This window comes from Scyliorhinus torazame, chromosome 5, assembly GCF_047496885.1.
Source record: "Scyliorhinus torazame isolate Kashiwa2021f chromosome 5, sScyTor2.1, whole genome shotgun sequence".
NCBI classification, from domain to species: domain Eukaryota; kingdom Metazoa; phylum Chordata; class Chondrichthyes; order Carcharhiniformes; family Scyliorhinidae; genus Scyliorhinus; species Scyliorhinus torazame.
The window spans coordinates 324,047,882-324,074,902 of record NC_092711.1 but is presented as its reverse complement, the minus strand read 5'-3'; the positions used below and the strand labels follow the sequence as shown (position 1 = coordinate 324,074,902).

The 27,021-nt window shown below is 50.9% G+C and overlaps 1 protein-coding gene and 2 non-coding genes across 4 annotated transcripts; all 3 read right to left on the bottom strand.

Annotated features, from left to right (window-relative positions):
• Window positions 1-3,969: 3,969 nt before the first annotated feature.
• On the bottom strand, window positions 3,970-19,757 carry LOC140421324 (RNA-binding motif protein, X chromosome-like). 2 transcript variants are annotated; one of them, XM_072505970.1, is made up of 9 exons: window positions 19,648-19,757; window positions 12,183-12,303; window positions 11,895-12,001; window positions 9,060-9,222; window positions 7,400-7,528; window positions 7,199-7,313; window positions 5,456-5,581; window positions 5,278-5,369; window positions 3,970-4,642 (listed from the first exon to the last, which is right to left on the bottom strand). In XM_072505970.1, exons 2-9 carry the CDS (start codon window positions 12,289-12,291, stop codon window positions 4,338-4,340), a joined length of 1,146 nt encoding a protein of 381 aa, XP_072362071.1. In that variant the 5' UTR covers window positions 12,292-12,303; window positions 19,648-19,757; the 3' UTR covers window positions 3,970-4,337. The 2 variants fall into 2 exon arrangements, with proteins under 2 accessions (XP_072362071.1, XP_072362072.1); XM_072505971.1 differs by lacking the exon at window positions 19,648-19,757 and adding an exon at window positions 15,636-15,658.
• LOC140422861 (small nucleolar RNA SNORD61) lies at window positions 6,749-6,820 on the bottom strand. Its single transcript, XR_011947639.1, has one exon. It is a non-coding gene; the product is annotated as a small nucleolar RNA SNORD61 (small nucleolar RNA).
• Window positions 9,786-9,854, bottom strand: LOC140422859 (small nucleolar RNA SNORD61). The gene has a single exon (XR_011947637.1). It is a non-coding gene; the product is annotated as a small nucleolar RNA SNORD61 (small nucleolar RNA).
• Window positions 19,758-27,021: the final 7,264 nt, after the last annotated feature.

Genomic DNA, 27,021 nt, shown 5'->3' with positions numbered 1-27,021 from the left:
TTGTGCCTCCTTGTTGAAGACAGATCCAAAATAATTATTCAACTGGTCTGCCATCTTTGTTGCCCATTATGAGCTCCTCATTCTAACTGTAAACAGTCGATAGACTAGCAGAATGGGCAGATAAATGGCAGGTGGAATTTCATACGTATGAGGCATTTTCGCAAGAGGGTTAGGGAGAGGCAAGTGCTTTCTTCGAAGGTGGCAGGATATATGGAGAATACAATTAGCAGAGCATACAGGATCTTGGGTTTCAGGAGTAGAGGCACTGAAGGGAAGTTATGCTGACCGTTTATAGCTCTGATTAGGTCACAACTAGAGTATTGCATCCTGTTCTAGTGACCACTCTGCAGGGTTCCTGAGGGTGCAAGAGTGGATTTACCAGAATGGTTCTAGTGTTGAGAGATGTAAACTATAAAGTTGGGTTAGATAAGCTAGGGCTGTTCTCCTTGGGGCAAAGGAAGTTCCAATGAGATTTGATAAGAGATGTACGCGAGTATAACAGGTATAGAGAGGTTGTCAAGTAAATGTGCCCATTAGCTAACTGGACAAGGACGAGCAGTTCTTTTGGACAGGCTATACACAGAGAATGATCTGAAAACATGGTGCCGATGGAGGGCGGTGGAAGCAAAGGTGTTCAATGATTTCAGCACCAAACAGATTGGGCACATTCAGGAAAAGAAAATTGTGACTATTACTACTGCACACATTATGGGTGGGATTCTCCAGCCTCCCAGCCGCATGTTTTGCAGCAGCAGGAGGCAGCACACTTTCCACTGGCTGCAAGAGTTCCCATTGAAGCCACCCCACGCGCTGGGAAACCTATGTGGAGTTGTGCTGCCAACGGGACCAGAGAATCCCATCGCCTGCGCATTTATTCTGGGCGTTCCTGCGCCAGTGCATTTATTCTGAGCGTTCCTGCGCCAGTGCATTTATTCTGAGCGTTCCTGCCCCAGTGCATTTATTCTGAGCGTTCCTGCCCCAGTGCATTTATTCTGGCCATTCCTGCGCCAATGCCTTTATTCTGGGCATTCCAGCGGCAGTGCATGTATTCCGGGCGTTCCTGCGCCAATGCCTTTATTCTGGGCGTTCCAGCGGCAGCACCTTTATTCTGGGAGCACCGGCGGCAGTGCATGTATTCTGGGTGTTCCTGCACCAGTGCCTTTATTCTGGGCGTTCCTGCGCCAATGCCTTTATTCTGGGCGTTCCTGCGGCAGCACCTTTATTCTGGGAGCTCCGGCGGCAGTGCATGTATTCTGGGTGTTCCTGCGTCTGGCGTTCCTGCACCAGTGCCTTTATTCTGGGCGTTCCTGCGCCAATGCCTTTATTCTGGGCGTTCCTGCGGCAGCACCTTTATTCTGGGAGCTCCGGCGGCAGTGCATGTATTCTGGGTGTTCCTGCGTCTGGCGTTCCTGCACCAGTGCCTTTATTCTGGGCGTTCCTGCACCAGTTCCTTTATTCTGGACGTTCCTGCGCCAGTGCATTTATTCTAGGCGTTCCTGCGCCAGTGCATTTATTCTAGGCGTTCCTGCGCCAGTGCATTTATTCTAGGCGTTCCTGCGCCAGTGCATTTATTCTGGGCGTTCCTGCGCCAGTGCATTTATTCTGGGCGTTCCTGCGCCAGTGCATTTATTCTGGGCGTTCCTGCGCCAGTGCATTTATTCTGAGCGTTCCTGCGCCAGTGCATTTATTCTGAGCGTTCCTGCGCCAGTGCATTTATTCTGAGCGTTCCTGCGCCAGTGCATTTATTCTGGGCGTTCCTGCGCCAATGCCTTTATTCTGGGCGTTCCGGCGGCAGCGCCTTTATTCTGGGCGCTCCGGCAGCAGTGCATGTATTCTGGGTGTTCCTGCGTCTGGCGTTCCTGCACCAGTGCCTTTATTCTGGGCGTTCCTGCACCAGTGCCTTTATTCTGGGCGTTCCTGCACCAGTGCCTTTATTCTGGGCGTTCTTGCACCAGTGCATTTTATTCTGGGCGTTCCTGCGCCAGTATTCTGGACGTTCCTGCGCCAGTATTCTGGACGTTCCTGCGCCAGTATTCTGGACGTTCCTGCGCCAGTATTCTGGACGTTCCTGCGCCAGTATTCTGGACGTTCCTGCGCCAGTGCCTTTATTCTGGACGTTCCTGCGCCAGTGCATTTATTCTGGACGTTCCTGCGCCAGTGCATTTATTCTCTTTTTGACTCAATGTTTATTCTTAAGGATTAAAACTTATCCCACCACGTTCTAATTGTCAGTGTTCAGCTTGATGTTTTTCATATATCAATTTGTATATTACACATTTGCTGATTTCCAGTCCTACAGAACACTAATTTAAGCACGCTCTCATGGTGGCCAATTTATTCAATAGACAATGCCCCACTTTCTACAAAGTCAAACACAATAAAAGCATGTAACCTACATGGAGGTTAGAGTCTGAAAATTATCAAGCACCTTCCAAAGATTCCAAATTCCTCGCAACGAAATAATAGGGACTCTCATATTGCAAACTTTCTGTACCTTTCAGCATTCTCCTCTCCTGCCAAATGGCAAGCAGCAGAAAAATTACAATTTAAAAAACAAACGGTGCCCTGCTTCAGAACGGTCCAAATCAAATAAAACATCTGCATCTTAATTGATAGGGTTTTCCATTCCTTAAGACCAACCTAGCAAGCTCAACTGAACTGGCAAAAAAATAAGAGCACATAGATTTGTGAACAAGTAATGATATAAAATGATTGCCAAGTACCTGGTTAGTTGCGATCTGTTTTTCATATCTTGAAGGTACCAACCTCCAACTGGCATAGAATTCCACATACCAATATTTACTCAAGTGTTTACTCTATATCCTCACCCTGTAAAAAAACAATACTATTAGTTTAGGTTGTATGATAAATCCATCGCAATACAAATGTGCTACAATTCAATTACTTCTGCGTTAAAATGTAGACTTTAGAAATGAGTGACAAATCACAATTTACACTTTCCATGGGCCATCCAGTCCACTGATGCTGCAGAATATTTGTCCAACGTGGTTCAGAATATTTGCTTTGCTGGTTCTGAGTTTTGCGATACCATACAGAACTCCGTTTCATTTAAAATCGAACAGGAGAATTGCTATATTTGGTGATCGATGGGCTTCCTTATGGAAACAGGTTTCATTTAGTAGGTGACTTAAAGGATCTCGCTGCTCACCGACACAATTCCGTTTTGTTTAAACTGAACGTGGAGTTATGTTTCATGAACGATGTGCTTCCTTATGTAATCGGGTTTCATTTAGTAGGTATCTTAAAATGGTTTGTTGATTACCTACATAATTCCACTTTTTGTTTAAATTCAACATGGAGTTATAATTGGTGAACGATGTGCTTCCTTATGTAACCACAGGTTTCATTTAGTAGGTAACATAAAATAAGGTTTGCGTTGCTTACCGGAGATGCTCTTTTCACATTAAAATGGCCCTTTGAATCGGCTGAGAATGTCCTAGATTCAACTGTCTTTCCTAAGTCTCCAGCTTTTGAACAGTGATAGGCCATTGCAGGTCTTGATGCTCAATTCTTAAAACCATAGCAAATTCCTTTTTAGGTGAGACACTACACTTGCAGAAAATTGAGTCATAAAAGTGTTTTAACGACATTTGGGAAATTTAAGATTTGTATCCATTTTAAGCCAGAACTTAAAAACAAATCACTTTTAAAGATACTCACTGCTGACGATTTGATTTTTTTTTTTAAAAACCAGCTTGCTTCAGAGTCAGCTGTGACTGGAGCTTTTGAGGTTGAATGTTGATCCGGAACTGTAGGAGACTGAAATATAACTGGTATATTTTGAAATTGCAACGTTTCATTGGGCAGTTAATGAACGGCTCATCGCCATTGCTTGCTGTTTCGTGAATTGAGTTGTCTGGACATTTTTCCTTCCCATTTGCAAAAACCAGGTTAATATATTTTGAGTTTGTATTTCCCACCCAGGAGTTTGGTTAAAAAACAAACATGTTTCACTGAAAAAAGTTTCAGTCTTTATTTCACAACAGCACTGGTGCAACAAAGCAAGATCTAGATCTATATATCCATATTTATGTATGGAAAAAGCCACAGACAGTAGCACTGTTATAACATTAACTTTTTTTTTTCATGTTTAACCAGTCTCTGCACCATTCCCACTAGAATGTACAAACTGACTTTTTTAAAAAAAACAAGAAACCAACAATGAAACAGCAAACCAAAATTAAAATTTCAAAATCTGCTTGCATGGAAAGCACTTGACAGTCCTTTCACCTCAATTTGTCTGTTGTGTTTCAGTAAGGAAGAACAGCACTAAGAGCAAGGGCTTTTTTTGGTCCATGGTTACATCAAGTTCAGTTTTAGTATCTGCTTCGGCCACTGCCCCTGTCGTAGCGGTTTCCACCTCGCCCTGATCCACGATTTCCTCCACGGCTCGAGCTGTTGTACGAGTCGCGCGGGGGATAGCCTCTTTCCATTGGAAGAGCTGGGCCTCTATCTTGCCTACCAACACGATCATTGCGACTACTTGAGTAACTTTCACTTCTGTAGTTATCACGGCCTCCACCATATCCATCCCGAGAGCTGGTGCTGTAGTCATCGTAACGACCACTTCCACTGTAAGATGGTGGGGGCCCTCGTGCAGGTGGAGCGCCACGCGAGTTACCTGCAGGGTCAATGGTCAGGTCATATGGAAACGTTTGAAATATTCCTTACATTTTATAAGATCTACTCACTTACTGCAGCTTTGTTGAAATTTGCACTTTTAAAAACTGATTGCACTTGCAACATTGAGAGATGCAGCAATGAGATGCTCCCATCACTGGGGATCATTTGACACAGGAATGAAGTTTTTGAAATGCAAGACTTAACTCATTTTGGTAGTGTCTCACATTGTCATTCTTCCAGCAACGAATGGGGAGGTTATGCAGAAATATTTCCAGCCTTTAGGTTTTGGTGTGCTCATGTTACTGAATTTATTTGATTATAAAGTTGAATGTGCATTTTCTTAAGTGGCTAGGCATTTTGTTTGACGGATATTGCTCGTCAGCAAGCTTGTACTCTTTTTGAAGTTCATTTGTTTTGCTGTGGATTTCAACTGTCATTTGCTTTGAACTGGGTTTTATCACTGTAGAGATAAACTGCTTGAGGTTCAAAAGACATTTCACTGAACAGTTTATGCAAGACAAAACCACCCAAATTACTACAATTACACCCCTTTTACACTCGCCAAGTCAAAAATGTAATTATTTCTACAATTTTATATAATAACTGGCACTACACAACGAGTTGCCATCTTACCGTAGCCATCATAGGAATCTCTGTAGGAACCACCACTTGGGCGATCGTTGTAATAGTCACGTGGCTCACGTCCACCATATCCATCTCGATCACTGAAATAGAAGTAATCTATTTTAAATGATTTACGATAATAACGTCAGTTGGTTTCACAAATTGCTAATCCAAAACCAGCCCCTACCTATATCCTCGAGATCCATAATCATCGCGTCCAGAGTGAGAATAGTCACGAGAACTATAAGAGTCCCTTGGTGGTGGACCATAATCTCTTGTATCTCTGGAGCTTGGATAATCTCTGCTAGAATAACTGCAAAGTAAAAGATGACCATTAGAAGGGAATTCCTAGCATGTAATGGATGAAAAAGAGGCTGCAAAACATTGCCAGTCCAAAAGTCTAAGAAATCAAAGCTCTTTAGTCAAATAATTAAAACTTCAAATACATGTCCTCATGAGTTTAAAGAGAATGCTTTAGTGTCATGTCACAGGCAGTTGAGGCAAGGACTTTGCATTTATGAAGGCAAAATAATTCAAACTACAACAGGGAGTAGGAAGCCGTGAGATTAGTTTGATATTAGGAAGAAGCCAGCACAAAAAGATGGCCAATTTACTTATGAGCTAATCTAATAATGGAGCCAAGCGAAGTTCAAGACTTGAAAGCCCCCCTCCCCCCAATCTCAGATACGGGTGGTGATCAACAAATAGAAACATCAATGTGCATGATCCACTGGACAACTTCTAGAAAAGCTGGTTTCAATGCTATCAGTCATTACAAGTGGATTGTCTTCCCTTCCACAGCCCACCCACTTCAACAGTAAAATTAGACCATTCGAGTCTCATGGTCTTGCTCTTTTACTCCAGGAGCTGCAATTTTTTCTCCCTCAGTTATCCAATTACTTCAAGGCTGCTGAAGTGGTATCAACTGTGCCACCAGGCAGTTCAACCCAATTCTCAACCACTCATGTATAAAAGAGGGTTTTCTTTATGTCAACCTCTGTTCTTTGTCAATCACCTTACACCTGTGCCATCTAGTTATTGACCCGTCAAGTCACTGGAAACAATTTCTCCATTTGCTCTCAACTAAACCTTTAATTGTCTCCTCTTGGCATTTCTCTATGTGCAGAAGACTCTGGAATAGATTCAATCACACAACTGACTTCTACCCACTCAATGAACATGGCCAGTAATTAATATTTGTTTTTAAAAAAAATAATAAAATCACTTGTATAAAGCAGATTTTTTTTAAAGAACCCCTGTCAACTGCACAATGGGTAGTTAGTCACGGTACCCATTGTATCCAAACCATTTCTCGGAACCAGCCTGACAAGAATGCACATGGATTATTTCTCCAGCAGATAAGCGCAATATGCAAGAAATAGCTAAAAGTTAAAAATAACCATTATTTTACAGCATTCAAAATTAATTTGCAACAAGAGGTGTTAGATGTGTTGAAAGAAAACGAAAGTCCAGCTATGCAAAGCTCAGAACTTCTTAGAGGAAAGATGGCTATATCAGCTTTGATAATCATTGCCAGTGAAGTCATCACTGCTTAAAACTGGAAGCAGATGCTGCAATAGTCTTATCTATTTACTTCAGCAACCAACATCCAAACACCATAGTAAGCTGAACTAATAATTCACAGTACTGCTAATAAGCAAACTGTTCGCATGCAATTTAGTTTATCATGCAGTCAGGTGTTCCTGGACCATGCAAAGGCAAGCTGAAATCCCCAGACCTCACTGAAAAATTCAGCTTTTGCAAGGAGCACACAAACTACTCCTACAGTTCAGATGATTGCAAATGCATGGTAAATACATTAAGAATCGGTATTTGTTGCAATATATGATACTTTAACTTAATGCAAACCCATGCCTTTCCTTCACCTTAAAATTATCTGTGCTCCCAGAACGGGGAGGAAAGATCTTACCTGTCTCTGCTGTTGTAGTAATCCTCTCTTGGTATATAGTCATCTCTTCTGGATGGCATCATATCTCTGCGAGATGGAGGTGAACCATAACTATCCCTCTCACGTGAAGGAGGTCCTGGGGAGAAAAACCCTGGGTCACACAATTTCCAACACTGACGAGATTGGAAAAACTCGTATGTAACTTAGTGGAATAGTTCTTACCTCTTGAGCCACTTCCTCTTCCACCCATTCCTCCACTTCGCATAGGCCCTGAAGGAAGGGACCTTTTCGGTGGCGGTCCATTTGCACGTCCTGGGGGACCCCTTTTCATTGGTGGCCCTCTGGAGGAGACTTTTTAATGAAAAAAATACTTTTAGCTATTTGTCCTTGTTGGCTTTGCACTTTGAAATCATACTTTCAAACACACTAAGATTTTTTAAAAAGGAGTTTTGAAAATATTGCTAAATCCATAGTTATGTTCGGTCAATACTTTATTTACATTTCCTGCTTTTGGGAACAAGCCCATTTGCAGTTTAGTTAGGACAGAACATGAAGTTCAAAACTCCTAATCTAGAAGCCATCTGATCTTTTTATTTATATACAGGTAGATTTAAAATCATGCTTTAAAGACAAACACAATATTTTCCATATTGGATATATAATTTAAAATGCATTGCTATAATGTGTTTGAAATTAGGTTAACTTAATATAACAGAATCAAAATACAATAGACCATGGTGGCCACATGGCGTCAACTATTTGATCTAAAAGTAAATTTGCTTCCAATGTGTTTCCAGTTGGTACAATGCAGTATTGTCCAATAGCAAATCACTGACTAGCCACAGGTAGTAACCTTCACTTACATTACAGGTAAATGGATTCATGCACATTTAGTTGCAGGTTACCTAGCATTTAGTACCAGAAATAAAAGCACTCAAAATTGAATTTACCAAATGCACAAAGAAATGGTTAAGTACACACACCCAACCAATGTCTATTATTATTTGTTATTTACCACATCCAGATTCTCAATTCACCACATGGCTAACATATTGGACAACACTGTGCTAAAGCTACGTTACAAACTTACCAGTGTATGCTCCCATATCAAAGAAATGTACATTCCTCTTAAGGTAGCACTGTTCTATCTCCTGAATCCATTCACCGTGCTCACCTGCGAGGCTAAATCTACTTGTGCCATCAACAATGCAATTACTGCAATTTTTGTAAACATAGCATATACTGAAATAGCAGATGCTGTTGACATTACAACGGAACATGACCAAACAGGTACAGATTCTCCAATGTGAGTTATTTGAATTGCACCGGTAAAGCGCAATATGGAGATATCAGTAACCTGTGATTTGGGACTGGTTTATTTCTTGCAGAACTCAAGTTCTCGATGAAATCATTTAAAAATGCCTGCACTAATTTCACTTTTACACTGATACACAGTGCATCAGTTACATAGGAGGCTGCAAACCTACATTTACCTTGGGTCCCAAAGACTTGTTTTAAGATAGGCTATGTGCTATGTATTGACAACAAAAAATACTAGTACAGCTAGGTTTAAGATAAAACTTAACTTCAACTGGAATCTCTTGTATCCAAGTCCTCCAAGCATGTGGGACTGACCACAAGTACACAAGTGTTACTTGTTTTATTCTCCACTTCCCTACCCTTATAGCTCAAATTTTACATGGATCGAAAATTTATATTCCAATTTCTATTTCCTTGATTTCTATTTCTCTTCAATGTAATTTCAGACAGATTAATCCAGAAAGTTAGTTAGCTATGGTGACTGTCCACAGACACAAGAGAGCAACCGATTTGCTACTTCCTCTTTTAATGTTATAGACGGATTGCTGTTTCAGGTATTTACCTTTTTGAGGTGGACCTCTCATTCCTCCACTACCTCCTCTTCCACCTCGAATCCCCCTAGGAGGACCACGGCTTCTTGGGGGTGGGGGTGGTCCACGTCGTCCACTATTTTCAAATGCTGGTTTAGTAGCTTGCTCTACTTTAATGGGTTTTCCATCCAAAGACTTTAAAAAAATTGAGAGGGAGTAATAAAAATATTTGTAGTGCACTTTAGGACTGGATTCAACTCAGGGTTTTGCAAGGGTATATGGTCAGTTGTGATCAGGAAGCACGAACCACAAATTATACCAATCTCCCAACTAGAGCCTGCCTTTTGCTTCAAAACCATAAAGGCTTCAACAGGTTCCAACATTCTTGCTCCATTTCACATGCCAGGTAATGATTTGTTTTACAGAATCACAAGTGTCACAAAGCACCAACGGCCATTACAATTTCTGGATCATGAGGCAGACTATATTTAGTGGTCCTCACTACAAATCCTTAACTAAGATATTGCAAACCTGACCTTTTCTCAAGTGTCAAAGGGACTGGAGCAATTTTATGAAGACCTACAGTAAAGATATGCCAGGAGCTGTACTACGGTAAAGAAATGCAATGCATAGACTTCTGCAAGCGTAAGAAACATTTTAGTTTCCAGATCTTAAATGGCTGCAGTCCTACAAATTGTTTATTTACAGCATTCAAAACACGTGACATAAACCCTTGTTGGATGTAACTCAGTTAGATAAAGCTCAGAACTTCTTAGAGGAAAGGCAATATCATTTCTGATGATCAGTACCAATGAAGTCATCATTGCTTAAATGTTACATTTGCAAAGTATAGTTCTGCATACTTACAATTTTTAAAACTTTGGGGCACTGAAGCCAGAACTCTAGCACAGTGTAATGCAACTAATAATAAACAGCATGCCAAATAAAACATAGAACATTACAGCGCAGTACAGGCCCTTCGGCCCTCGATGTTGCGCCAACCTGTGAAACCACTCTGAAGCCCATCTACACTATTCCCTTATCGTCCATATGTCTATCCAATGACCATTTGAATGCCCTTAGGGTTGGTGAGTCCACTACTGTTGCAGGCAGGGCATTCCACGCCCTTACTACTCTCACAGTAAAGAACCTATCTGACATCTGTCTTATATCTATCTCCCCTCAACTTAAAGGTATGTCCCCTCGTGCTAGACATCACCATCCGAGGAAGAAGGCGCTCACTGTCCACCCTATCCAATCCTCTGATCATCTTGTTTGCCTCAATTAAGTCACCTCTTAACCTTCTTTCTAACGAAAACAGCCTCAAGTCCCTCAGCCTTTCCTCATAAGATCTTCCCTCCATGCCAGGCAACATTCTGGCAAATCTCCTCTGCACCCTTTCCAATGCTTCCACATCCTTCCTATAATGCGGCAACCAGAATTGCACGCAATACTCCAAATGCGGCCGCACCAGAGTTTTGTACAACTGCATCATGACCTCATGGCTCCGAAACTCAATCCCTCTACCAATAAAAGCTAACACACCGTACGCCTTCTTAACAACCCTCTCAACCTGGGTGGCAACTTTCAGGGACCTATGTACATGGACACCAAGATCTCTCTGCTCATCCACACTGCCAAGAATCTTACCATTCGCCCAGTACTCTGTCTTCCTGTTATTCCTTCCAAAATGAATCACCTCACACTTTTCTGCATTAAACTCCATTTGCCACCTCTCAGCCCAGCGCTGCAGCTTATCTATGTCCCTCTGTAACTTGTGCACCGTGCGGAAGGATGTTACAAGTCCACCGACTTTAGTGTCATCTGCAAATTTACTCACCCATCCTTCTACACCCTCCTCCAGGTCATTCAAAAATGACAAACAGCAGTGACCCCAAAACAGATCCTTGTGGTTCACCACTGGTAACTGGACTCTAGTCTGAACATTTCCCATCAACCACCACCCTTTGTCTTCTTCCAGCTAGCCAATTTCTGATCCAAACTTCTAAAGCACCCTGAATCCCATGCCTGTTTTTCTGCAGTAGCCTACCGTGGGGAACATTATCAAACGCTTTACTGAAATCCATATACACATCAACTGCTTTACCTTCATCCACCTGTTTGGTCACCTTCTCAAAGAACTCAATAAGGTTTGTGAGGCACGACCTACCCTTCACAAAACCTTCAGTCATTTATTTTTTATAATATAAATTTAGAGTACCCAATTATTTTTTCCAATTAAGGGGCAATTTAGCATGGCCAATCCGCCTATCCTGCACAACTTTGGGTTGTGGGGGTGAAACCCACGCAGACACGGGGAGAACGTGCAAACTCCACGCGGACAGTGACCCAGGGCTGGGATTCGAACCCAGGTCCTCAGTGCCATAGGCAGCCACCATATGCAAGAAAAAACTGTTAAAGATTATACAAACACAACATGGTAGTAATATTCTGCAGCAATGCATTCAGGTTGTGACTACACTGTCAAGTCTCAGCCAAGCATTGTAGACATACTGAAGGTCAGTCATATACTTGCTGCCAGCCAATTCAGCAACACAGGCCTGGGAATGCTCGGTCTATCTCCCCATAATTATTCAAGAGTTTGAGCAGGGAGGGAGAAAAAAACCCCACAAAAGTCATGAAATAAACTATGCCCATTTGCCAGTTAAAAGCAAATGAGAGGGTAAACACGTACAAACCATTTACACCATCAACTATTTATTTTTTGCATAATTACCATTTCTTCTGGGCTTGTCGGAAAGTCTTGTCAACAGTTTTGACAGAGTGCAACTTCCATTTAGCTATCAAATATCATTTCTTATAGCATTGCGGTCAAATTTGATAATATTTGTTCTTAAATATCTCACCTTTCCGTTCATATCCCTGGCTGCATCTCTTGCATCTCCTGGACTTTCAAAAGTAACAAAAGCAAAACCTCTCGACTTATTCGTTTCACGATCTTTCATCAGCAGAACTAACAAAGGAGATTAAAAAGTTACCAGATGTTCCACAAATGCATTTTCAATAATTACAAAGAGCTCAACGACTTTACTTCCACAATATTCCCTTTATGCATAGTGTCCATAATTCCTGCATGTCAACTTGTGCCTGGGCTTCTTGGCTAAATGCCAACCTGGGCCTTCTGCATCACATACCTTCTACTATTCTTCCATATTTGCCAAACACTGCTTCGAGTGCCTTTTCATTTGTTTCAGTATTCAGACCACCAATGAAGAGTTTTCCAGGACGATCGGCTTCCACCATTTTGATGACTATCTGCAGAAGTTAAAAACGTATCAATGTAACAATGTATTTTGCTGCACCCATGTGTTGTATAATGCATCAAATGAGACCATAAGACATGGAAGCAGAATTAGGCCACTCGGCCCATCGAGTCTGCCCCGTCATTCAATCATGGCTCACCCCCATTCTTCTGCCTTCTCCCCATAACCGCTGATTAATCAAGCGCCTATCTATGACTGGTTTAGCAGTGGGCTAAACAGCTGGCTTGTAATGCAGAACAAGGCAGCAGCGAGAGTTCAATTTCGTACCGGCTTCCCTGAACAGGCACCGGAATGTGGCGACTAGGGGCTTTTCACAGTAACTTCATTGAAGCCTACCTGTGACAATAAACGATTATTATATTATCTCGGTCTCAAAGATATGCAGGGATTTGGCCTCCACAGCCTCCTGCGGCAAATAGTTCCACAGATTCACAACCCTCTGGATGAAGAAATTCCTCCTATAGGGTTAATAACCCAATTAGAAAAACTACATGGTCACCGTTGAAGCCCCAATACAAATTTCAAAGACTAATGTTCATGGATGTGGGAACCGCTAGCTGTCCATTGTAGCTAACCATGTCGCTGCTCTGGATCTGGAGTCACGTAGTCCAGACCAAGTTAAGACAGCAGGGATTTTCCAGACCAGGTTAAGACAGCAGCAAACGGGAATAGGTAGGTAGGTCAGGTGTTTTTCATGTGTCGGTGAAGAAGCAATGGGCTGATGAAATGAAAATCGCTTATTGTCACAAGTAGGCTTCAAATAAAGTCACTGTGAAAAGCCCCTAGTCGCCACATTCCGGCGCCTGTTCGGGGAGGCTGGTACGGGAATTGAACCGTGCTGCTGGCCTGCTTTAAAAGCCAGCTATTTAGCCCAGTGTGCTAAGCCAGATTGTGATTTTCTTCCTTAAAAAGGACATACTGAACCAGATGGGTTTTTACAACAATCGACAATGATTTCATGGTAATCATTAAGGTTTTAATGAATTCAAATCTCACCATCTGCTGTGGTGGGGTTCGAACCAGAGATCTCAGGACATTGCCATGGGTCTCTGGATTGCTGGTCCGGTGACAATATCACTATGCCATGGCACAGCTCAGAAACTTGGATTATGTACAAACACCATCTCAAGACCCTGGAGACATGTCATCAACACAGAGATGGATTCAACTGGGAGGACAGGCATACGAACATCAGCATCCTCGAATCAACAAGAGCACCAGCTTCAAGGCCATGATCATCTGAAATCAACTCCAATGGGCTGGCCATGTCCTCCGGATGCCATTCCTGACTGCCAAATGAAATCTTCTTCTCCCAACTCAAGAAAGGCTCCTGAACAAGAGCTGGAGAAAGAAAATGCTTCAAAGACACCCTGAAGGTTTACCTCAAGAAATGCAACACAAATGGGAGATCTTTGCTCAGAAAATATTATTTGGAGAAACCTCCTGATTGAAGGGACACAATTTTAAAGACAAAGACTTCATGAGCAGGTCTAGAAAAGGAGTCTGAGAAATGAATAACAGTGATCTCAAGCCCAAGGACAACTCTCAACTCCCGGAAACACCAAGTGTGCGGTCAGAGATGAGACTCTTAGCACCTGGCTCATCAGGTACGCAAGGATTCACAGAACCCATGACCAGTGACATGAACGGTAACACAGTGGTTAGTACTGTTGCTTCACAGCGCCTGGGTCCCAGGTTCGATTCCCTGCTTGGGTCACTATCTGCACAGGTTCCTCCGGGTATTTTCTTTTTAAAAATGAATTTAAGGGTATCCAATTTGTTTCCAATTAAGGGATCTAAATTGTCCCTTAGGTGGCCAATCCACCGAGCCGGCATATCTTTTGGGTTGTGGGGGTGAGACCTGCCTTCAGTTATTGGTACATACTTCTATATTACCAGGTACACAAACTGATGCAATATGCACGAAGACGACAGGTGCTCAAGGATGAGAGAAAAAGGTCAAATCCTGGCTCTGGTTTACATTCCAGTGCAAACCAGATGGCACCTGATTTTTCCTAACCATGACTTTACAAGGGGCCAAAGCTAGCTTTATGTCAAACATGCCTCCACCCACCAGCATCAATGTGCCCTTGTATTCCTTTGTCCACCATGTGCTCCTCTTGAATCTGTTATTAGATGGACCACATTCTATGGTTACAGGTTTGACATTCCCACCAGAGAGATTTCTCCTGAATGCCACTATTGGATTTAACTGTGAGCTGACTGCAATTGTATACCTAGACTGTGCAGTTCTGATCCCTTTACCAATGGGAGGGTATTCTAGCCTTGGAAGGAGTGCAACCCAGATTCACCAGATGTGCTGACAGTATTTTCTGTTTCAGATTCTAACATCCAATCCGCAGTAATTTGCGTTCATCGGCAGATTAATTGCTGGACGAGGGAACAGGCCTATGAAAAGAAGGTGCATCTTCTCTGGAGTGAAGAATGAGAGTTCATCTCGTGAAAAGAAGATTTGTAAAGGAAGAGGCCATGGCGTAGCAGCATTGGCATGAAACTAGTAATCCAGAGACCCCCAGGGTAATGCTCAGGGGACACAGGTTCAAATCCCACCACAGCAGATGGTGAAACTTGGAAGTCAATAAAAATTCGGAATTAAGGGATGACCATGAAATCATTGTTGCAAAATCCATCTGCTTCACTATTTAGGGAAGCAAACTGTTACAATAAAACTGGGCAGAAACGAGAGCAGCACATCCGACCCTGTTGATCGTGCCAACTTTGTATTAACATCGGGGGAGCAGGGGGGAAAACAGTTAACATCTAGGTTCATGCAGACCAAGCAACAACCTGACTGAAATTAGACTTTATAGATGTCCCAACCACCATCGCCACCCACCTGCAAGACAGACCCAGCAAAAATGGCAGCAGTCAGGAGAGTTGCCCTCATTTCATCAGGTTAAACATGAGCAAGGAAGCTTCCTGCCAATTACACATACCATCCACCCCCTCATCCAGTGGTGTACTGCAGCTATCAGTGCTGGGTCCCTTCCCGTTTGTAGAGTACATTAATGATCCAGACAGGACAGTAGGAGCCATGATGAGCAAGTTCATGGATAGCAAAAATTGATGGAAATAGCGAGGAAGAAAGCTTTAGATTACAAAACAGGCTGGTCAAATGGGCAGAACAGAGGCAAATGGAATTTAGCACTGAAAAGTGTGGGGTGATGCATTTTAGGAGTACTAACAAGCCAAGGAAATACATGACAAACAGCAGGGCACTGGAAAGAAGAGGACCAGAGAGATTGCATGATCTTGGGCTGTGAAGGCAGGACAGATCGTTAAGAAGGCACATGGGATACTTACCGTTATTCACGGAGGTATAGAAGAGCAGGAAGGTTATGATGGAGCTGTATAAAACATTTACTAGGCCACAGCTACAGTACTTTGTTCTGGTCGCCATATTATAGGAAGGATGTGGGTGGGTGCAAGAGATGATTCACCAGGACGGTGCCTGGGCTGGTTTCAGCTATGAAAAGGCCGAGAAATTATGAGGGACCTATATTGGGTAGATAGGAAGGAACATTTCCCCCCCCGCTTACTAGAGTGGCGAATAAGCAGAGGGCAAAGGAGGGATCGGAGGAAAAGCTTTTTCACCCAGAGGGTGGTGGAAATCTGGAACTCAGAAGAGGCAGGAACCTTTACAACATGTATAAAAATATAATTTAGAAGAGCACTTGAAACACTATAGCGCACACGGCTACATACAGATCAAGGGCTGGAAAATGCGATCAGAACAGACTGCTGCTGTTGACCAGCAGGCACGATGGTCTTTGTGCTGTAAAGCTCCGACAACACAATCTGTAAACTGTGGCCCAGCAGCAGCGCCCCCCACCCCCCCCGGGGCAATGAAACGTGTGCTGCTGCCGTCAATCCTCAACTGCGCCTCTCTCCTGCCCCCCCCCCCCCGCCCAGCCTCTCTACTCTCCTCCCCCCCAGCCTACCCTCCCACCCCATCCACAAACCCTCTCTCTCCCCCACCCTCCCTAAACCCTCTCCCCCCCCCCTAAAACCCCCAATCTCCTCCCAAACCCTCTCTCCCCCCCTAAAACCCCCTATCTTCCCCCCCAAACCCTCTCTTCCCCCCCAAACCCTATCTCTCTTCCCCCCCCAAACCCTCTCTCTGCCCCCCTCTAAACCCTCTCTCACCCGCCCTCTAAACCCTCTCTTCCCCCCCCTAAAACCCCCCATCTTCCCCCCCCCAACCCTATCTCTCTCTTCCCCCCCAAACCCTCTCTCCCCGCCAACCCTCTCCTCTCCCCCCCCCCCAAACCCTCTCTCTTCCCCCCCCCAAAAACCCCCTATCTTCCCCCCCAAACCCTCTCTCTCCCCCCCCCAAACCCTATCTCTCTCTTCCCCCCCCCTCCAAACCCTCTCTCTACCCCCCCCCAAACCTTCTCTCCCCGCCTACCCTCTTCCCCCCCCCAAACCCTCTCTCTCCCCCCCCAAACCCTCTCTCCCCACCTACCCTCCCCCCCCAAACCCTCTCCCTTCCCCCCCAAACCCTCTCTCCCCCAACCCTCTCTCTTCCCCCCCCCAAACCCTCTCTCCCCGCCTACCCTCTCCCCCCCAACCCTCTCTCTTCCCCCCCCCAACAACCCTCTCTCTCTTCCCCCCCCCAAACCCTCTCTCCCCGCCTACCCTCCCCCCCCCAACCCTCTCTCTTCCCCCCCCCCAACCCTCTCTCTCTCTTCCCCCCCCCAACCCTCTCTCTTCCCCCCCCCCAACAACCCTCTCTCTCTTCCCCCCCCCCAACAACCCTCTCTCTCTTCCCCCCCCCAACAACCCTCTCTCTCTTCCCCCCCCCCAACAACCCTCTCTCTTCCCCCCCCCCCCAACAACCCTCTCTCTCTTCCCCCCCCCAACAACCCTCTCTCTCTTCCCCCCCCCCAACAACCCTCTCTCTTCCCCCCCCCCAACAACCCTCTCTCTCTTCCCCCCCCAACAACCCTCTCTCTCTTCCCCCCCCCAACAACCCTCTCTCTCTTCCCCCCCCCCAACAACCCTCTCTCTCTTCCCCCCCCAACAACCCTCTCTCTCTTCCCCCCCCCCAACAACCCTCTCTCTCTTCCCCCCCCCTCTCTCTCCTCTCCCCCCCTCTCTCTCCTCTCCCCCCCCCCTCTCTCTCCTCTCCTCCCCCCCTCTCTCTCCTCTCCTCCCCCCCCCCAACAACCCTCTCTCCCCGCCTACCCTCTCCCCAACAACCCTCTCTCTCTTCCCCCCCCCCCCAACAACCCTCTCTCTCTTCCCCCCCCCCCCAACAACCCTCTCTCCCCGCCTACCCTCTCCCCAACAACCCTCTCTCTCTTCCCCGCCTACCCTCTCCCCAACAACCCTCTCTCTCCCCCCCCCAACAACCCTCTCTCTCTTCCCCCCCCCCAACCCTCTCTCTCTTCCCCCCCCCCAACAACCCTCTCTCTCTTTCCCCCCCCCCCAACAACCCTCTCTCTCTTCCCCCCCCCCAACAACCCTCTCTCTCTTCCCCCCCCAACAACCCTCTCTCTCTCCCCCCCCCCCCAACAACCCTCTCTCTCCCCCCCCCCCCCAACAACCCTCTCTCTCCCCCCCCCCCCCAACAACCCTCTCTCTCTTCCCCCCCCCCCCCCAACAACCCTCTCTCTCTCCCCCCCCCCCCAACAACCCTCTCTCTCTTCCCCCCCCCCAACAACCCTCTCTCTCTTCCCCCCCCCCCAACAACCCTCTCTCTCTTCCCCCCCCCCAACAACCCTCTCTCTTCCCCCCCCCCAACAACCCTCTCTCTCTTCCCCCCCCCCAACAACCCTCTCTCTCTTCCCCCCCCCCCAACAACCCTCTCTCTCTTCCCCCCCCCAACAACCCTCTCTTCCCCCCCCCAACAACCCTCTCTCTCTTCCCCCCACCTCTCCTCTCCCCCCCCTCTCTCCTCCCCCCCTCTCTCTCCTCTCCCCCCCCTCTCTCTCCTCTCCCCCCCCCCTCTCTCTCCTCTCCCCCCCCCCCTCTCTCTCCTCTCCCCCCCCCCCTCTCTCTCCTCTCCCCCCCCCCCTCTCTCTCCTCTCCCCCCCCCCTCTCTCTCCTCTCCCCCCCCCCTCTCTCTCCCCCCCCCCTCTCTCTCCTCTCTCCCCCCCCCTCTCTCTCCTCTCTCCCCCCCCCTCTCTCTCCTCTCTCCCCCCCCCTCTCTCTCCTCTCTCCCCCCCCCTCTCTCTCCTCTCTCCCCCCCCCTCTCTCTCCTCTCTCCCCCCCCCTCTCTCTCCTCTCCCCCCCCCCTCTCTCTCTCCTCTCCCCCCCCCCCTCTCTCTCCTCTCCCCCCCTCTCTCTCTCCTCTCCCCCCCCCCCTCTCTCTCCTCTCCCCCCCCCCCTCTCTCTCCTCTCCCCCCCCCCCCTCTCTCTCCTCTCCCCCCCCCCCTCTCTCTCCTCTCCCCCCCCCCTCTCTCTCCTCTCCCCCCCCCCTCTCTCTCCCCCCCCCCTCTCTCTCCTCTCTCCCCCCCCCTCTCTCTCCTCTCTCCCCCCCCCTCTCTCTCCTCTCTCCCCCCCCCTCTCTCTCCTCTCTCCCCCCCCCTCTCTCTCCTCTCTCCCCCCCCCTCTCTCTCCTCTCTCCCCCCCCCTCTCTCTCCTCTCCCCCCCCCCTCTCTCTCTCCTCTCCCCCCCCCCCTCTCTCTCCTCTCCCCCCCTCTCTCTCTCCTCTCCCCCCCCCCCTCTCTCTCCTCTCCCCCCCCCCCTCTCTCTCCTCTCCCCCCCCCCCCTCTCTCTCCTCTCCCCCCCCCCTCTCTCTCCTCTCCCCCCCCCCTCTCTCTCCTCTCCCCCCCCCTCTCTCCTCTCCTCCCCCCCCCCAGCCCTTACCTGAAGGGAATGCGCATGCACGATGGATGAAAGCGCGACCCCGCCGCTGAGCCGTTAGCGCGCGGCCGGCATTTGAACCGAGCGCGCGCCCCCTCCCCCGCGCGCCAACAGAACAAAATGGCGGCTCCTCGTTAAAGGCAGCGCGGCCCCGGGGGCAGCCAGCGAGCGATCGCCCCCCCCTCCCCCCACCACCACCACGGCGCCAATCCAACCCCCCCCAAAATACACATACCGCGGCCCCCAGCCCCGCGCTGGATTCCGCGCTCGCCCCTCGCCGGCCACGCTGACAACATGGCGCCGGCGCCCCCCCCCCCCCCAATCACCACATTCACCTCCCCCCCCCCCCCCCCCCGGGTAATATACCGAATCCTCCCCCCGGCCCCGCCGCCCCCCCCCGGCCCCGGTCCCGCCGCCCCCCCCCCCACACCCCGGCCCCGGCCCCGGCCCCGGCCCCGCTCCCCGCTCCCGCTCCCGCCGCTGCCGCTGCCGCTGCCGCACCCACCAGTCCGCTCTGTCTGCGCCACAAAAGCAAATGGGCGCCGGCCGCCAGCGCGCCTTTTATAGAGGCGGCGCCCTGAGCCAGAGCGAGGCTGGGACCCGGATGGTAGTCACAGCTTCGAATGCAGCAGCCTGACAACAGACAGTCTGTCCCTGACAGCAGGCAGACACCCTGACAGCAGGCAGACACCCTGACAGCAGGCAGACTGTCCCTGACAACAGGCAGACTGTCCCTGACAACAGGCAGACACCCTGACAGCAGGCAGACACCCTGACAGCAGGCAGACACCCTGACAGCAGGCAGACTGTCCCTGACAACAGGCAGACTGTCCCTGACAACAGGCAGACTGTCCCTGACAACAGGCAGACTGTCCCTGACAGAAGGCAGACACCCTGACAGCAGGCAGACTGTCCCTGACAACAGGCAGACTGTCCCTGACAGCAGGCAGACACCCTGACAGCAGGCAGACACCTGACAGCAGGCAGACACCCTGACAGCAGGCAGACAGTCCCTGTCAGCAGGCAGACAGTCCCTGTCAGCAGGCAGACTGTCCCTGACAACAGGCAGACTGTCCCTGACAGCAGGCAGACACCCTGACAGCAGGCAGACACCTGACAGCAGGCAGACTGTCCCTGACAGCAGGCAGACACCCTGACAGCAGGCAGACTGTCCCTGACAACAGGCAGACTGTCCCTGACAACAGGCAGTCTGTCCCTGACAACAGGCAGTCTGTCCCTGACAGCAGGCAGACACCCTGACAGCAGGCAGACACCTGACAGCAGGCAGACTGTCCCTGACAACAGGCAGACTGTCCCTGACAACAGGCAGTCTGTCCCTGACAACAGGCAGTCTGTCTCTGACAGCAGGCAGTCTGTCCCTGACAGCAGGCAGACACCCAGACAGCAGGCAGACTGTCCCTGACAGCAGGCAGACACCCAGACAGCAGGCAGACTGTCCCTGACAGCAGGCAGACTGTCCCTGACAACAGCCAGACACCCAGACAGCAGGCAGTCTGTCACTGACAGCAGGCAGACTGTCCCTGACAACAGGCAAGCTGTCCCTGACAGCAGGCAGACAGCCAGACAACAGGCAGGCTGTCCTTGACAGCAGGCAGACTGTCCCTGACAACAGGCAGACTGTCCCTGACAGCAGGCAGACAGCCAGACAACAGGCAGGCTGTCCCTGACAGCAGGCAGACTGTCCCTGACAACAGGCAGACTGTCCCTGACAACAGGCAGTCTGTCCCTGACAGCAGGCAGACACCCTGACAGCAGGCAGACACCCTGACAGCAGGCAGACTGTCCCTGACAACAGGCAGACTGTCCCTGACAGCAGGCAGTCTGTCCCTGACAGCAGGCAGACACCCTGACAGCAGGCAGACACCCTGACAGCAGGCAGACTGTCCCTGACAACAGGCAGACTGTCCCTGACAGCAGGCAGTCTGTCCCTGACAACAGGCAGTCTGTCCCTGACAGCAGGCAGTCTGTCCCTGACAGCAGGCAGACACCCAGACAGCAGGCAGACTGTCCCTGACAGCAGGCAGACACCCAGACAGCAGGCAGACTGTCCCTGACAGCAGGCAGACTGTCCCTGACAGCAGGCAGTCTGTCCCTGACAGCAGGCAGACACCCAGACAGCAGGCAGACTGTCCCTGACAGCAGGCAGACACCCTGACAGCAGGCAGACTGTCCCTGACAACAGGCAGTCTGTCCCTGACAGCAGGCAGACACCCTGACAGCAGGCAGACTGTCCCTGACAACAGGCAGTCTGTCCCTGACAGCAGGCAGACACCCAGACAGCAGGCAGACTGTCCCTGACAACAGGCAAGCTGTCCCTGACAGCAGGCAGACACCCAGACAGCAGGCAGTCTGTCCCTGACAGCAGGCAGACTGTCCCTGACAACAGGCAGTCTGTCCCTGACAGCAGGCAGACACCCAGACAGCAGACAGACTGTCCCTGACAACAGGCAAGCTGTCCCTGACAGCAGGCAGACACCCAGACAGCAGGCAGTCTGTCCCTGACAGCAGGCAGACTGTCCCTGACAACAGGCAGTCTGTCCCTGACAGCAGGCAGACAGCCAGATAACAGGCAGGCTGTCCCTGACAGCAGGCAGACTGTCCCTGACAACAGGCAGACTGTCCCTGACAGCAGGCAGACAGCCAGACAACAGGCAGGCTGTCCCTGACAGCAGGCAGACTGTCCCTGACAACAGGCAGACTGTCCCTGACAGCAGGCAGACACCCAGACAGCAGGCAGACTGTCCCTGACAGCAGGCAGACACCCAGACAGCAGGCAGACTGTCCCTGACAGCAGGCAGCCACCCAGACAGCAGGCAGACTGTCCCTGACAGCAGGCAGCCACCCTGACAGCAGGCAGACTGTCCCTGACAACAGGCAGTCTGTCCCTGACAGCAGGCAGACACCCAGAGAGCAGGCAGACTGTCCCTGACAGCAGGCAGACACCCTGACAGCAGGCAGACTGTCCCTGACAACAGGCAGTCTGTCCCTGACAGCAGGCAGACACCCAGACAGCAGGCAGACTGTCCCTGACAACAGGCAAGCTGTCCCTGACAGCAGGCAGAAACCCAGACAGCAGGCAGTCTGTCCCTGACAGCAGGCAGACTGTCCCTGACAACAGGCAGTCTGTCCCTGACAGCAGGCAGACACCCAGACTGCAGACAGACTGTCCCTGACAACAGGCAAGCTGTCCCTGACAGCAGGCAGACACCCAGACAGCAGGCAGTCTGTCCCTGACAGCAGGCAGACTGTCCCTGACAACAGGCAGTCTGTCCCTGACAGCAGGCAGACAGCCAGATAACAGGCAGGCTGTCCCTGACAGCAGGCAGACTGTCCCTGACAACAGGCAGACTGTCCCTGACAGCAGGCAGACAGCCAGACAACAGGCAGGCTGTCCCTGACAGCAGGCAGACTGTCCCTGACAACAGGCAGACTGTCCCTGACAGCAGGCAGACACCCAGACAGCAGGCAGTCTGTCCCTGACAGCAGGCAGACTGTCCCTGACAGCAGGCAGACTGTCCCTGACAACAGGCAGACTGTCCCTGACAGCAGGCAGACACCCAGACAGCAGGCAGTCTGTCCCTGACAGCAGGCAGACTGTCCCTGACAACAGGCAGACACCCAGACAGCAGGCAGTCTGTCACTGACAGCAGGCAGACTGTCCCTGACAACAGGCAAGCTGTCCCTGACAGCAGGCAGACAGCCAGACAACAGGCAGGCTGTCCTTGACAGCAGGAAGACTGTCCCTGAGAACAGGCAGACTGTCCCTGACAGCAGGCAGACAGCCAGGCAACAGGCAGGCTGTCCCTGACAGCAGACAGACTGTCCCTGACAACAGGCAGACTGTACCTGACAGCAGGCAGACAGCCAGACAACAGGCAGGCTGTCCCTGACAGCAGGCAGACTGTCCCTGACAACAGGCAGACTGTCCCTGACAGCAGGCAGACACCCAGACAGCAGGCAGTCTGTCCCTGACAGCAGGCAGACTGTCCCTGACAATAGGCAGACTGTCCCTGACAGCAGGCAGACACCCAGACAGCAGGCAGTCTGTCCCTGACAGCAGGCAGACTGTCCCTGACAACAGCCAGACACCCAGACAGCAGGCAGTCTGTCCCTGACAGCAGGCAGACTGTCCCTGACAACAGGCAGACAGTCCCTGACAGCAGGCAGCCACCCAGACAGCAGGCAGACACCCAGACAGCAGGCAGTCTGTCCATGACAGCAGGCAGACTGTCCCTGACAGCAGGCAGACAGCCAGACAACAGGCAGGCTGTCCCTGACAGCAGGCAGACTGTCCCTGACAACAGGCAGACTGTCCCTGACAGCAGGCAGACACCCAGACAGCAGGCAGTCTGTCCCTGACAGCAGGCAGACTGTCCCTGACAGCAGGCAGACTGTCCCTGACAACAGGCAGACTGTCCCTGACAGCAGGCAGACACCCAGACAGCAGGCAGTCTGTCCCTGACAGCAGGCAGACTGTCCCTGACAACAGGCAGACACCCAGACAGCAGGCAGTCTGTCACTGACAGCAGGCAGACTGTCCCTGACAACAGGCAAGCTGTCCCTGACAGCAGGCAGACAGCCAGACAACAGGCAGGCAGTCCTTGACAGCAGGAAGACTGTCCCTGAGAACAGGCAGACTGTCCCTGACAGCAGGCAGACAGCCAGGCAACAGGCAGGCTGTCCCTGACAGCAGACAGACTGTCCCTGACAACAGGCAGACTGTCCCTGACAGCAGGCAGACAGCCAGACAACAGGCAGGCTGTCCCTGACAGCAGGCAGACTGTCCCTGACAACAGGCAGACTGTCACTGACAGCAGGCAGACACCCAGACAGCAGGCAGTCTGTCCCTGACAGCAGGCAGACTGTCCCTGACAATAGGCAGACTGTCCCTGACAGCAGGCAGACACCCAGACAGCAGGCAGTCTGTCCCTGACAGCAGGCAGACTGTCCCTGACAACAGCCAGACACCCAGACAGCAGGCAGTCTGTCACTGACAGCAGGCAGACTGTCCCTCACAACAGGCAAGCTGTCCCTGACAGCAGGCAGACAGCCAGACAACAGGCAGGCTGTCCTTGACAGCAGGAAGACTGTCCCTGAGAACAAACAGACTGTCCCTGACAGCAGGCAGACAGCCAGGCAACAGGCAGGCTGTCCCTGACAGCAGGCAGACTGTCCCTGACAACAGGCAGACTGTCCCTGACAGCAGGCAGACAGCCAGACAACAGGCAGGCTGTCCCTGACAGCAGGCAGACAGTCCCTGACAACAGGCAGACTGTCCCTGACAGCAGCCAGACACCCAGACAGCAGGCAGTCTGTCCCTGACAGCAGGCAGACTGTCCCTGACAACAGGCAGACTGTCCCTGACAGCAGGCAGACACCCAGACAGCAGGCAGTCTGTCCCTGACAGCAGGCAGACTGTCCCTGACAACAGGCAGACACCCAGACAGCAGGCAGTCTGTCACTGACAGCAGGCAGACTGTCCCTGACAACAGGCAAACTGTCCCTGACAGCAGGCAGACAGCCAGACAACAGGCAGGCTGTCCTTGACAGCAGGAAGACTGTCCCTGAGAACAGGCAGACTGTCCCTGACAGCAGGCAGACAGCCAGGCAACAGGCAGGCTGTCCCTGACAGCAGGCAGACTGTCCCTGACAACAGGCAGACTGTCCCTGACAGCAGACAGACAGCCAGACAACAGGCAGGCTGTCCCTGACAGCAGGCAGACTGTCCCTGACAACAGGCAGACTGTCCCTGACAGCAGGCAGACACCCAGACAGCAGGCAGTCTGTCCCTGAAAGCAGGCAGACTGTCCCTGACAACAGGCAGACTGTCCCTGACAGCAGGCAGACACCCAGACAGCAGGCAGTCTGTCCCTGACAGCAGGCAGACCGTCCCTGACAACAGCCAGACACCCAGACAGCAGGCAGTCTGTCACTGACAGCAGGCAGACTGTCCCTGACAACAGGCAAGCTGTCCCTGACAGCAGGCAGACAGCCAGACAACAGGCAGGCTGTCCCTGACAGCAGGCAGACTGTCCCTGACAACAGGCAGACTGTCCCTGACAGCAGGCAGACAGCCAGACAACAGGCAGGCTGTCCCTGACAGCAGGCAGACTGTCCCTGACAAAAGGCAGACTGTCCCTGACAGCAGGCAGACACCCGGACAGCAGGCAGTCTGTCCCTGACAGCAGGCAGACTGTCCCTGACAACAGGCAGACTGAACCTGACAGCAGGCAGACACCCAGACAGCAGGCAGTCTGTCCCTGACAGCAGGCAGATGTCCCTGACAACAGGCAAGCTGTCCCTGACAGCAGGCAGACACCCAGACAGCAGGCAGTCTGTCCCTGACAGCAGGCAGTCTGTCCCTGACAGCAGGCAGACTGTCCCTGACAACAGGCAGTCTGTCCCTGACAGCAGGCAGACAGCCAGACAACAGGCAGGCTGTCCCTGACAGCAGGCAGACTGTCCCTGACAGCAGGCCGACACCCGGACAGCAGGTAGTCTGTCCCTGACTGCAGGCAGACTGTCCCTGACAACAGGCAGACTGTCCCTGACAGCAGGCAGACACCCAGACAGCAGGCAGTCTGTCCCTGACAGCAGGCAGACTGTCCCTGACAACAGGCAGACACCCAGACAGCAGGCAGTCTGTCACTGACAGCAGGCAGACTGTCCCTGACAACAGGCAAGCTGTCCCTGACAGCAGGCAGACAGCCAGACAACAGGCAGTCTGTCCCTGACAGCAGGCAGACTGTCCCTGACAACAGGCAGACTGTCCCTGACAGCAGGCAGACAGCCAGGCAACAGGCAGGCTGTCCCTGACAGCAGGCAGACTGTCCCTGACAAAAGGCAGACTGTCCCTGACAGCAGGCAGACACCCGGACAGCAGGCAGACTGTCCCTGACAGCAGGCAGACTGTCCCTGACAACAGGCAGACTGTCCCTGACAACAGGCAGACTGTCCCTGACAGCAGGCAGACACCCAGACAGCAGGCAGTCTGTCCCTGACAGCAGGCAGACTGTCTCTGACAACAGGCAAGCTGTCCCTGACAGCAGGCAGACACCCAGACAGCAGGCAGTCTGTCCCTGACAGCAGGCAGTCTGTCTCTGACAGCAGGCAGACTGTCCCTGACAACAGGCAGTCTGTCCCTGACAGCAGGCAGACAGCCAGACAACAGGCAGGCTGTCCCTGACAGCAGGCAGACTGTCCCTGACAGCAGGCAGACACCCGGACAGCAGGCAGTCTGTCCCTGACAGCAGGCAGACTGTCCCTGACAACAGGCAGACTGTCCCTGACAGCAGGCAGACACCCTGACAGCAGGCAGACACCTGACAGCAGGCAGACTGTCCCTGACAACAGGCAGACTGACCATGACAGCAGGCAGTCTGTCCCTGACAGCAGGCAGACACCCTGACAGCAGGCAGACACCCTGACAGCAGGCAGACTGTCCCTGACAACAGGCAGACTGTCCCTGACAACAGGCAGACTGTCCCTGACAACAGGTAGTCTGTCCCTGACAACAGGCAGTCTGTCCCTGACAGCAGGGCAGACACCCTGACAGCAGGCAGACACCTGACAGCAGGCAGACTGTCCCTGACAGCAGGCAGACACCCTGACAGCAGGCAGACACCCTGACAGCAGGCAGACTGTCCCTGACAACAGGCAGACTGTCCCTGACAACAGGCAGACTGTCCCTGACAACAGGCAGTCTGTCCCTGACAGCAGGCAGACACCCTGACAGCAGGCAGACACCTGACAGCAGGCAGACTGTCCCTGACAACAGGCAGACTGTCCCTGACAACAGGCAGTCTGTCCCTGACAACAGGCAGTCTGTCTCTGACAGCAGGCAGTCTGTCCCTGACAG

Excerpts from the sequence above, each read along its gene's own strand:
- LOC140421324 (XM_072505970.1), bottom strand. The coding sequence starts at position 12,291 with ATGGTGGAAGCCGATCGTCCTGGAAAACTCTTCATTGGTGGTCTGAAT. Across the intron at positions 12,002-12,182 it reads ATATGGAAGAATAGTAGAAG|TTCTGCTGATGAAAGATCGT; the intron begins GTATGTGATGCA and ends CTCCTTTGTTAG. Across the intron at positions 7,529-9,059 it reads GAGAGGTCCACCTCAAAAAG|TCTCCTCCAGAGGGCCACCA; the intron begins GTAAATACCTGA and ends TTCATTAAAAAG.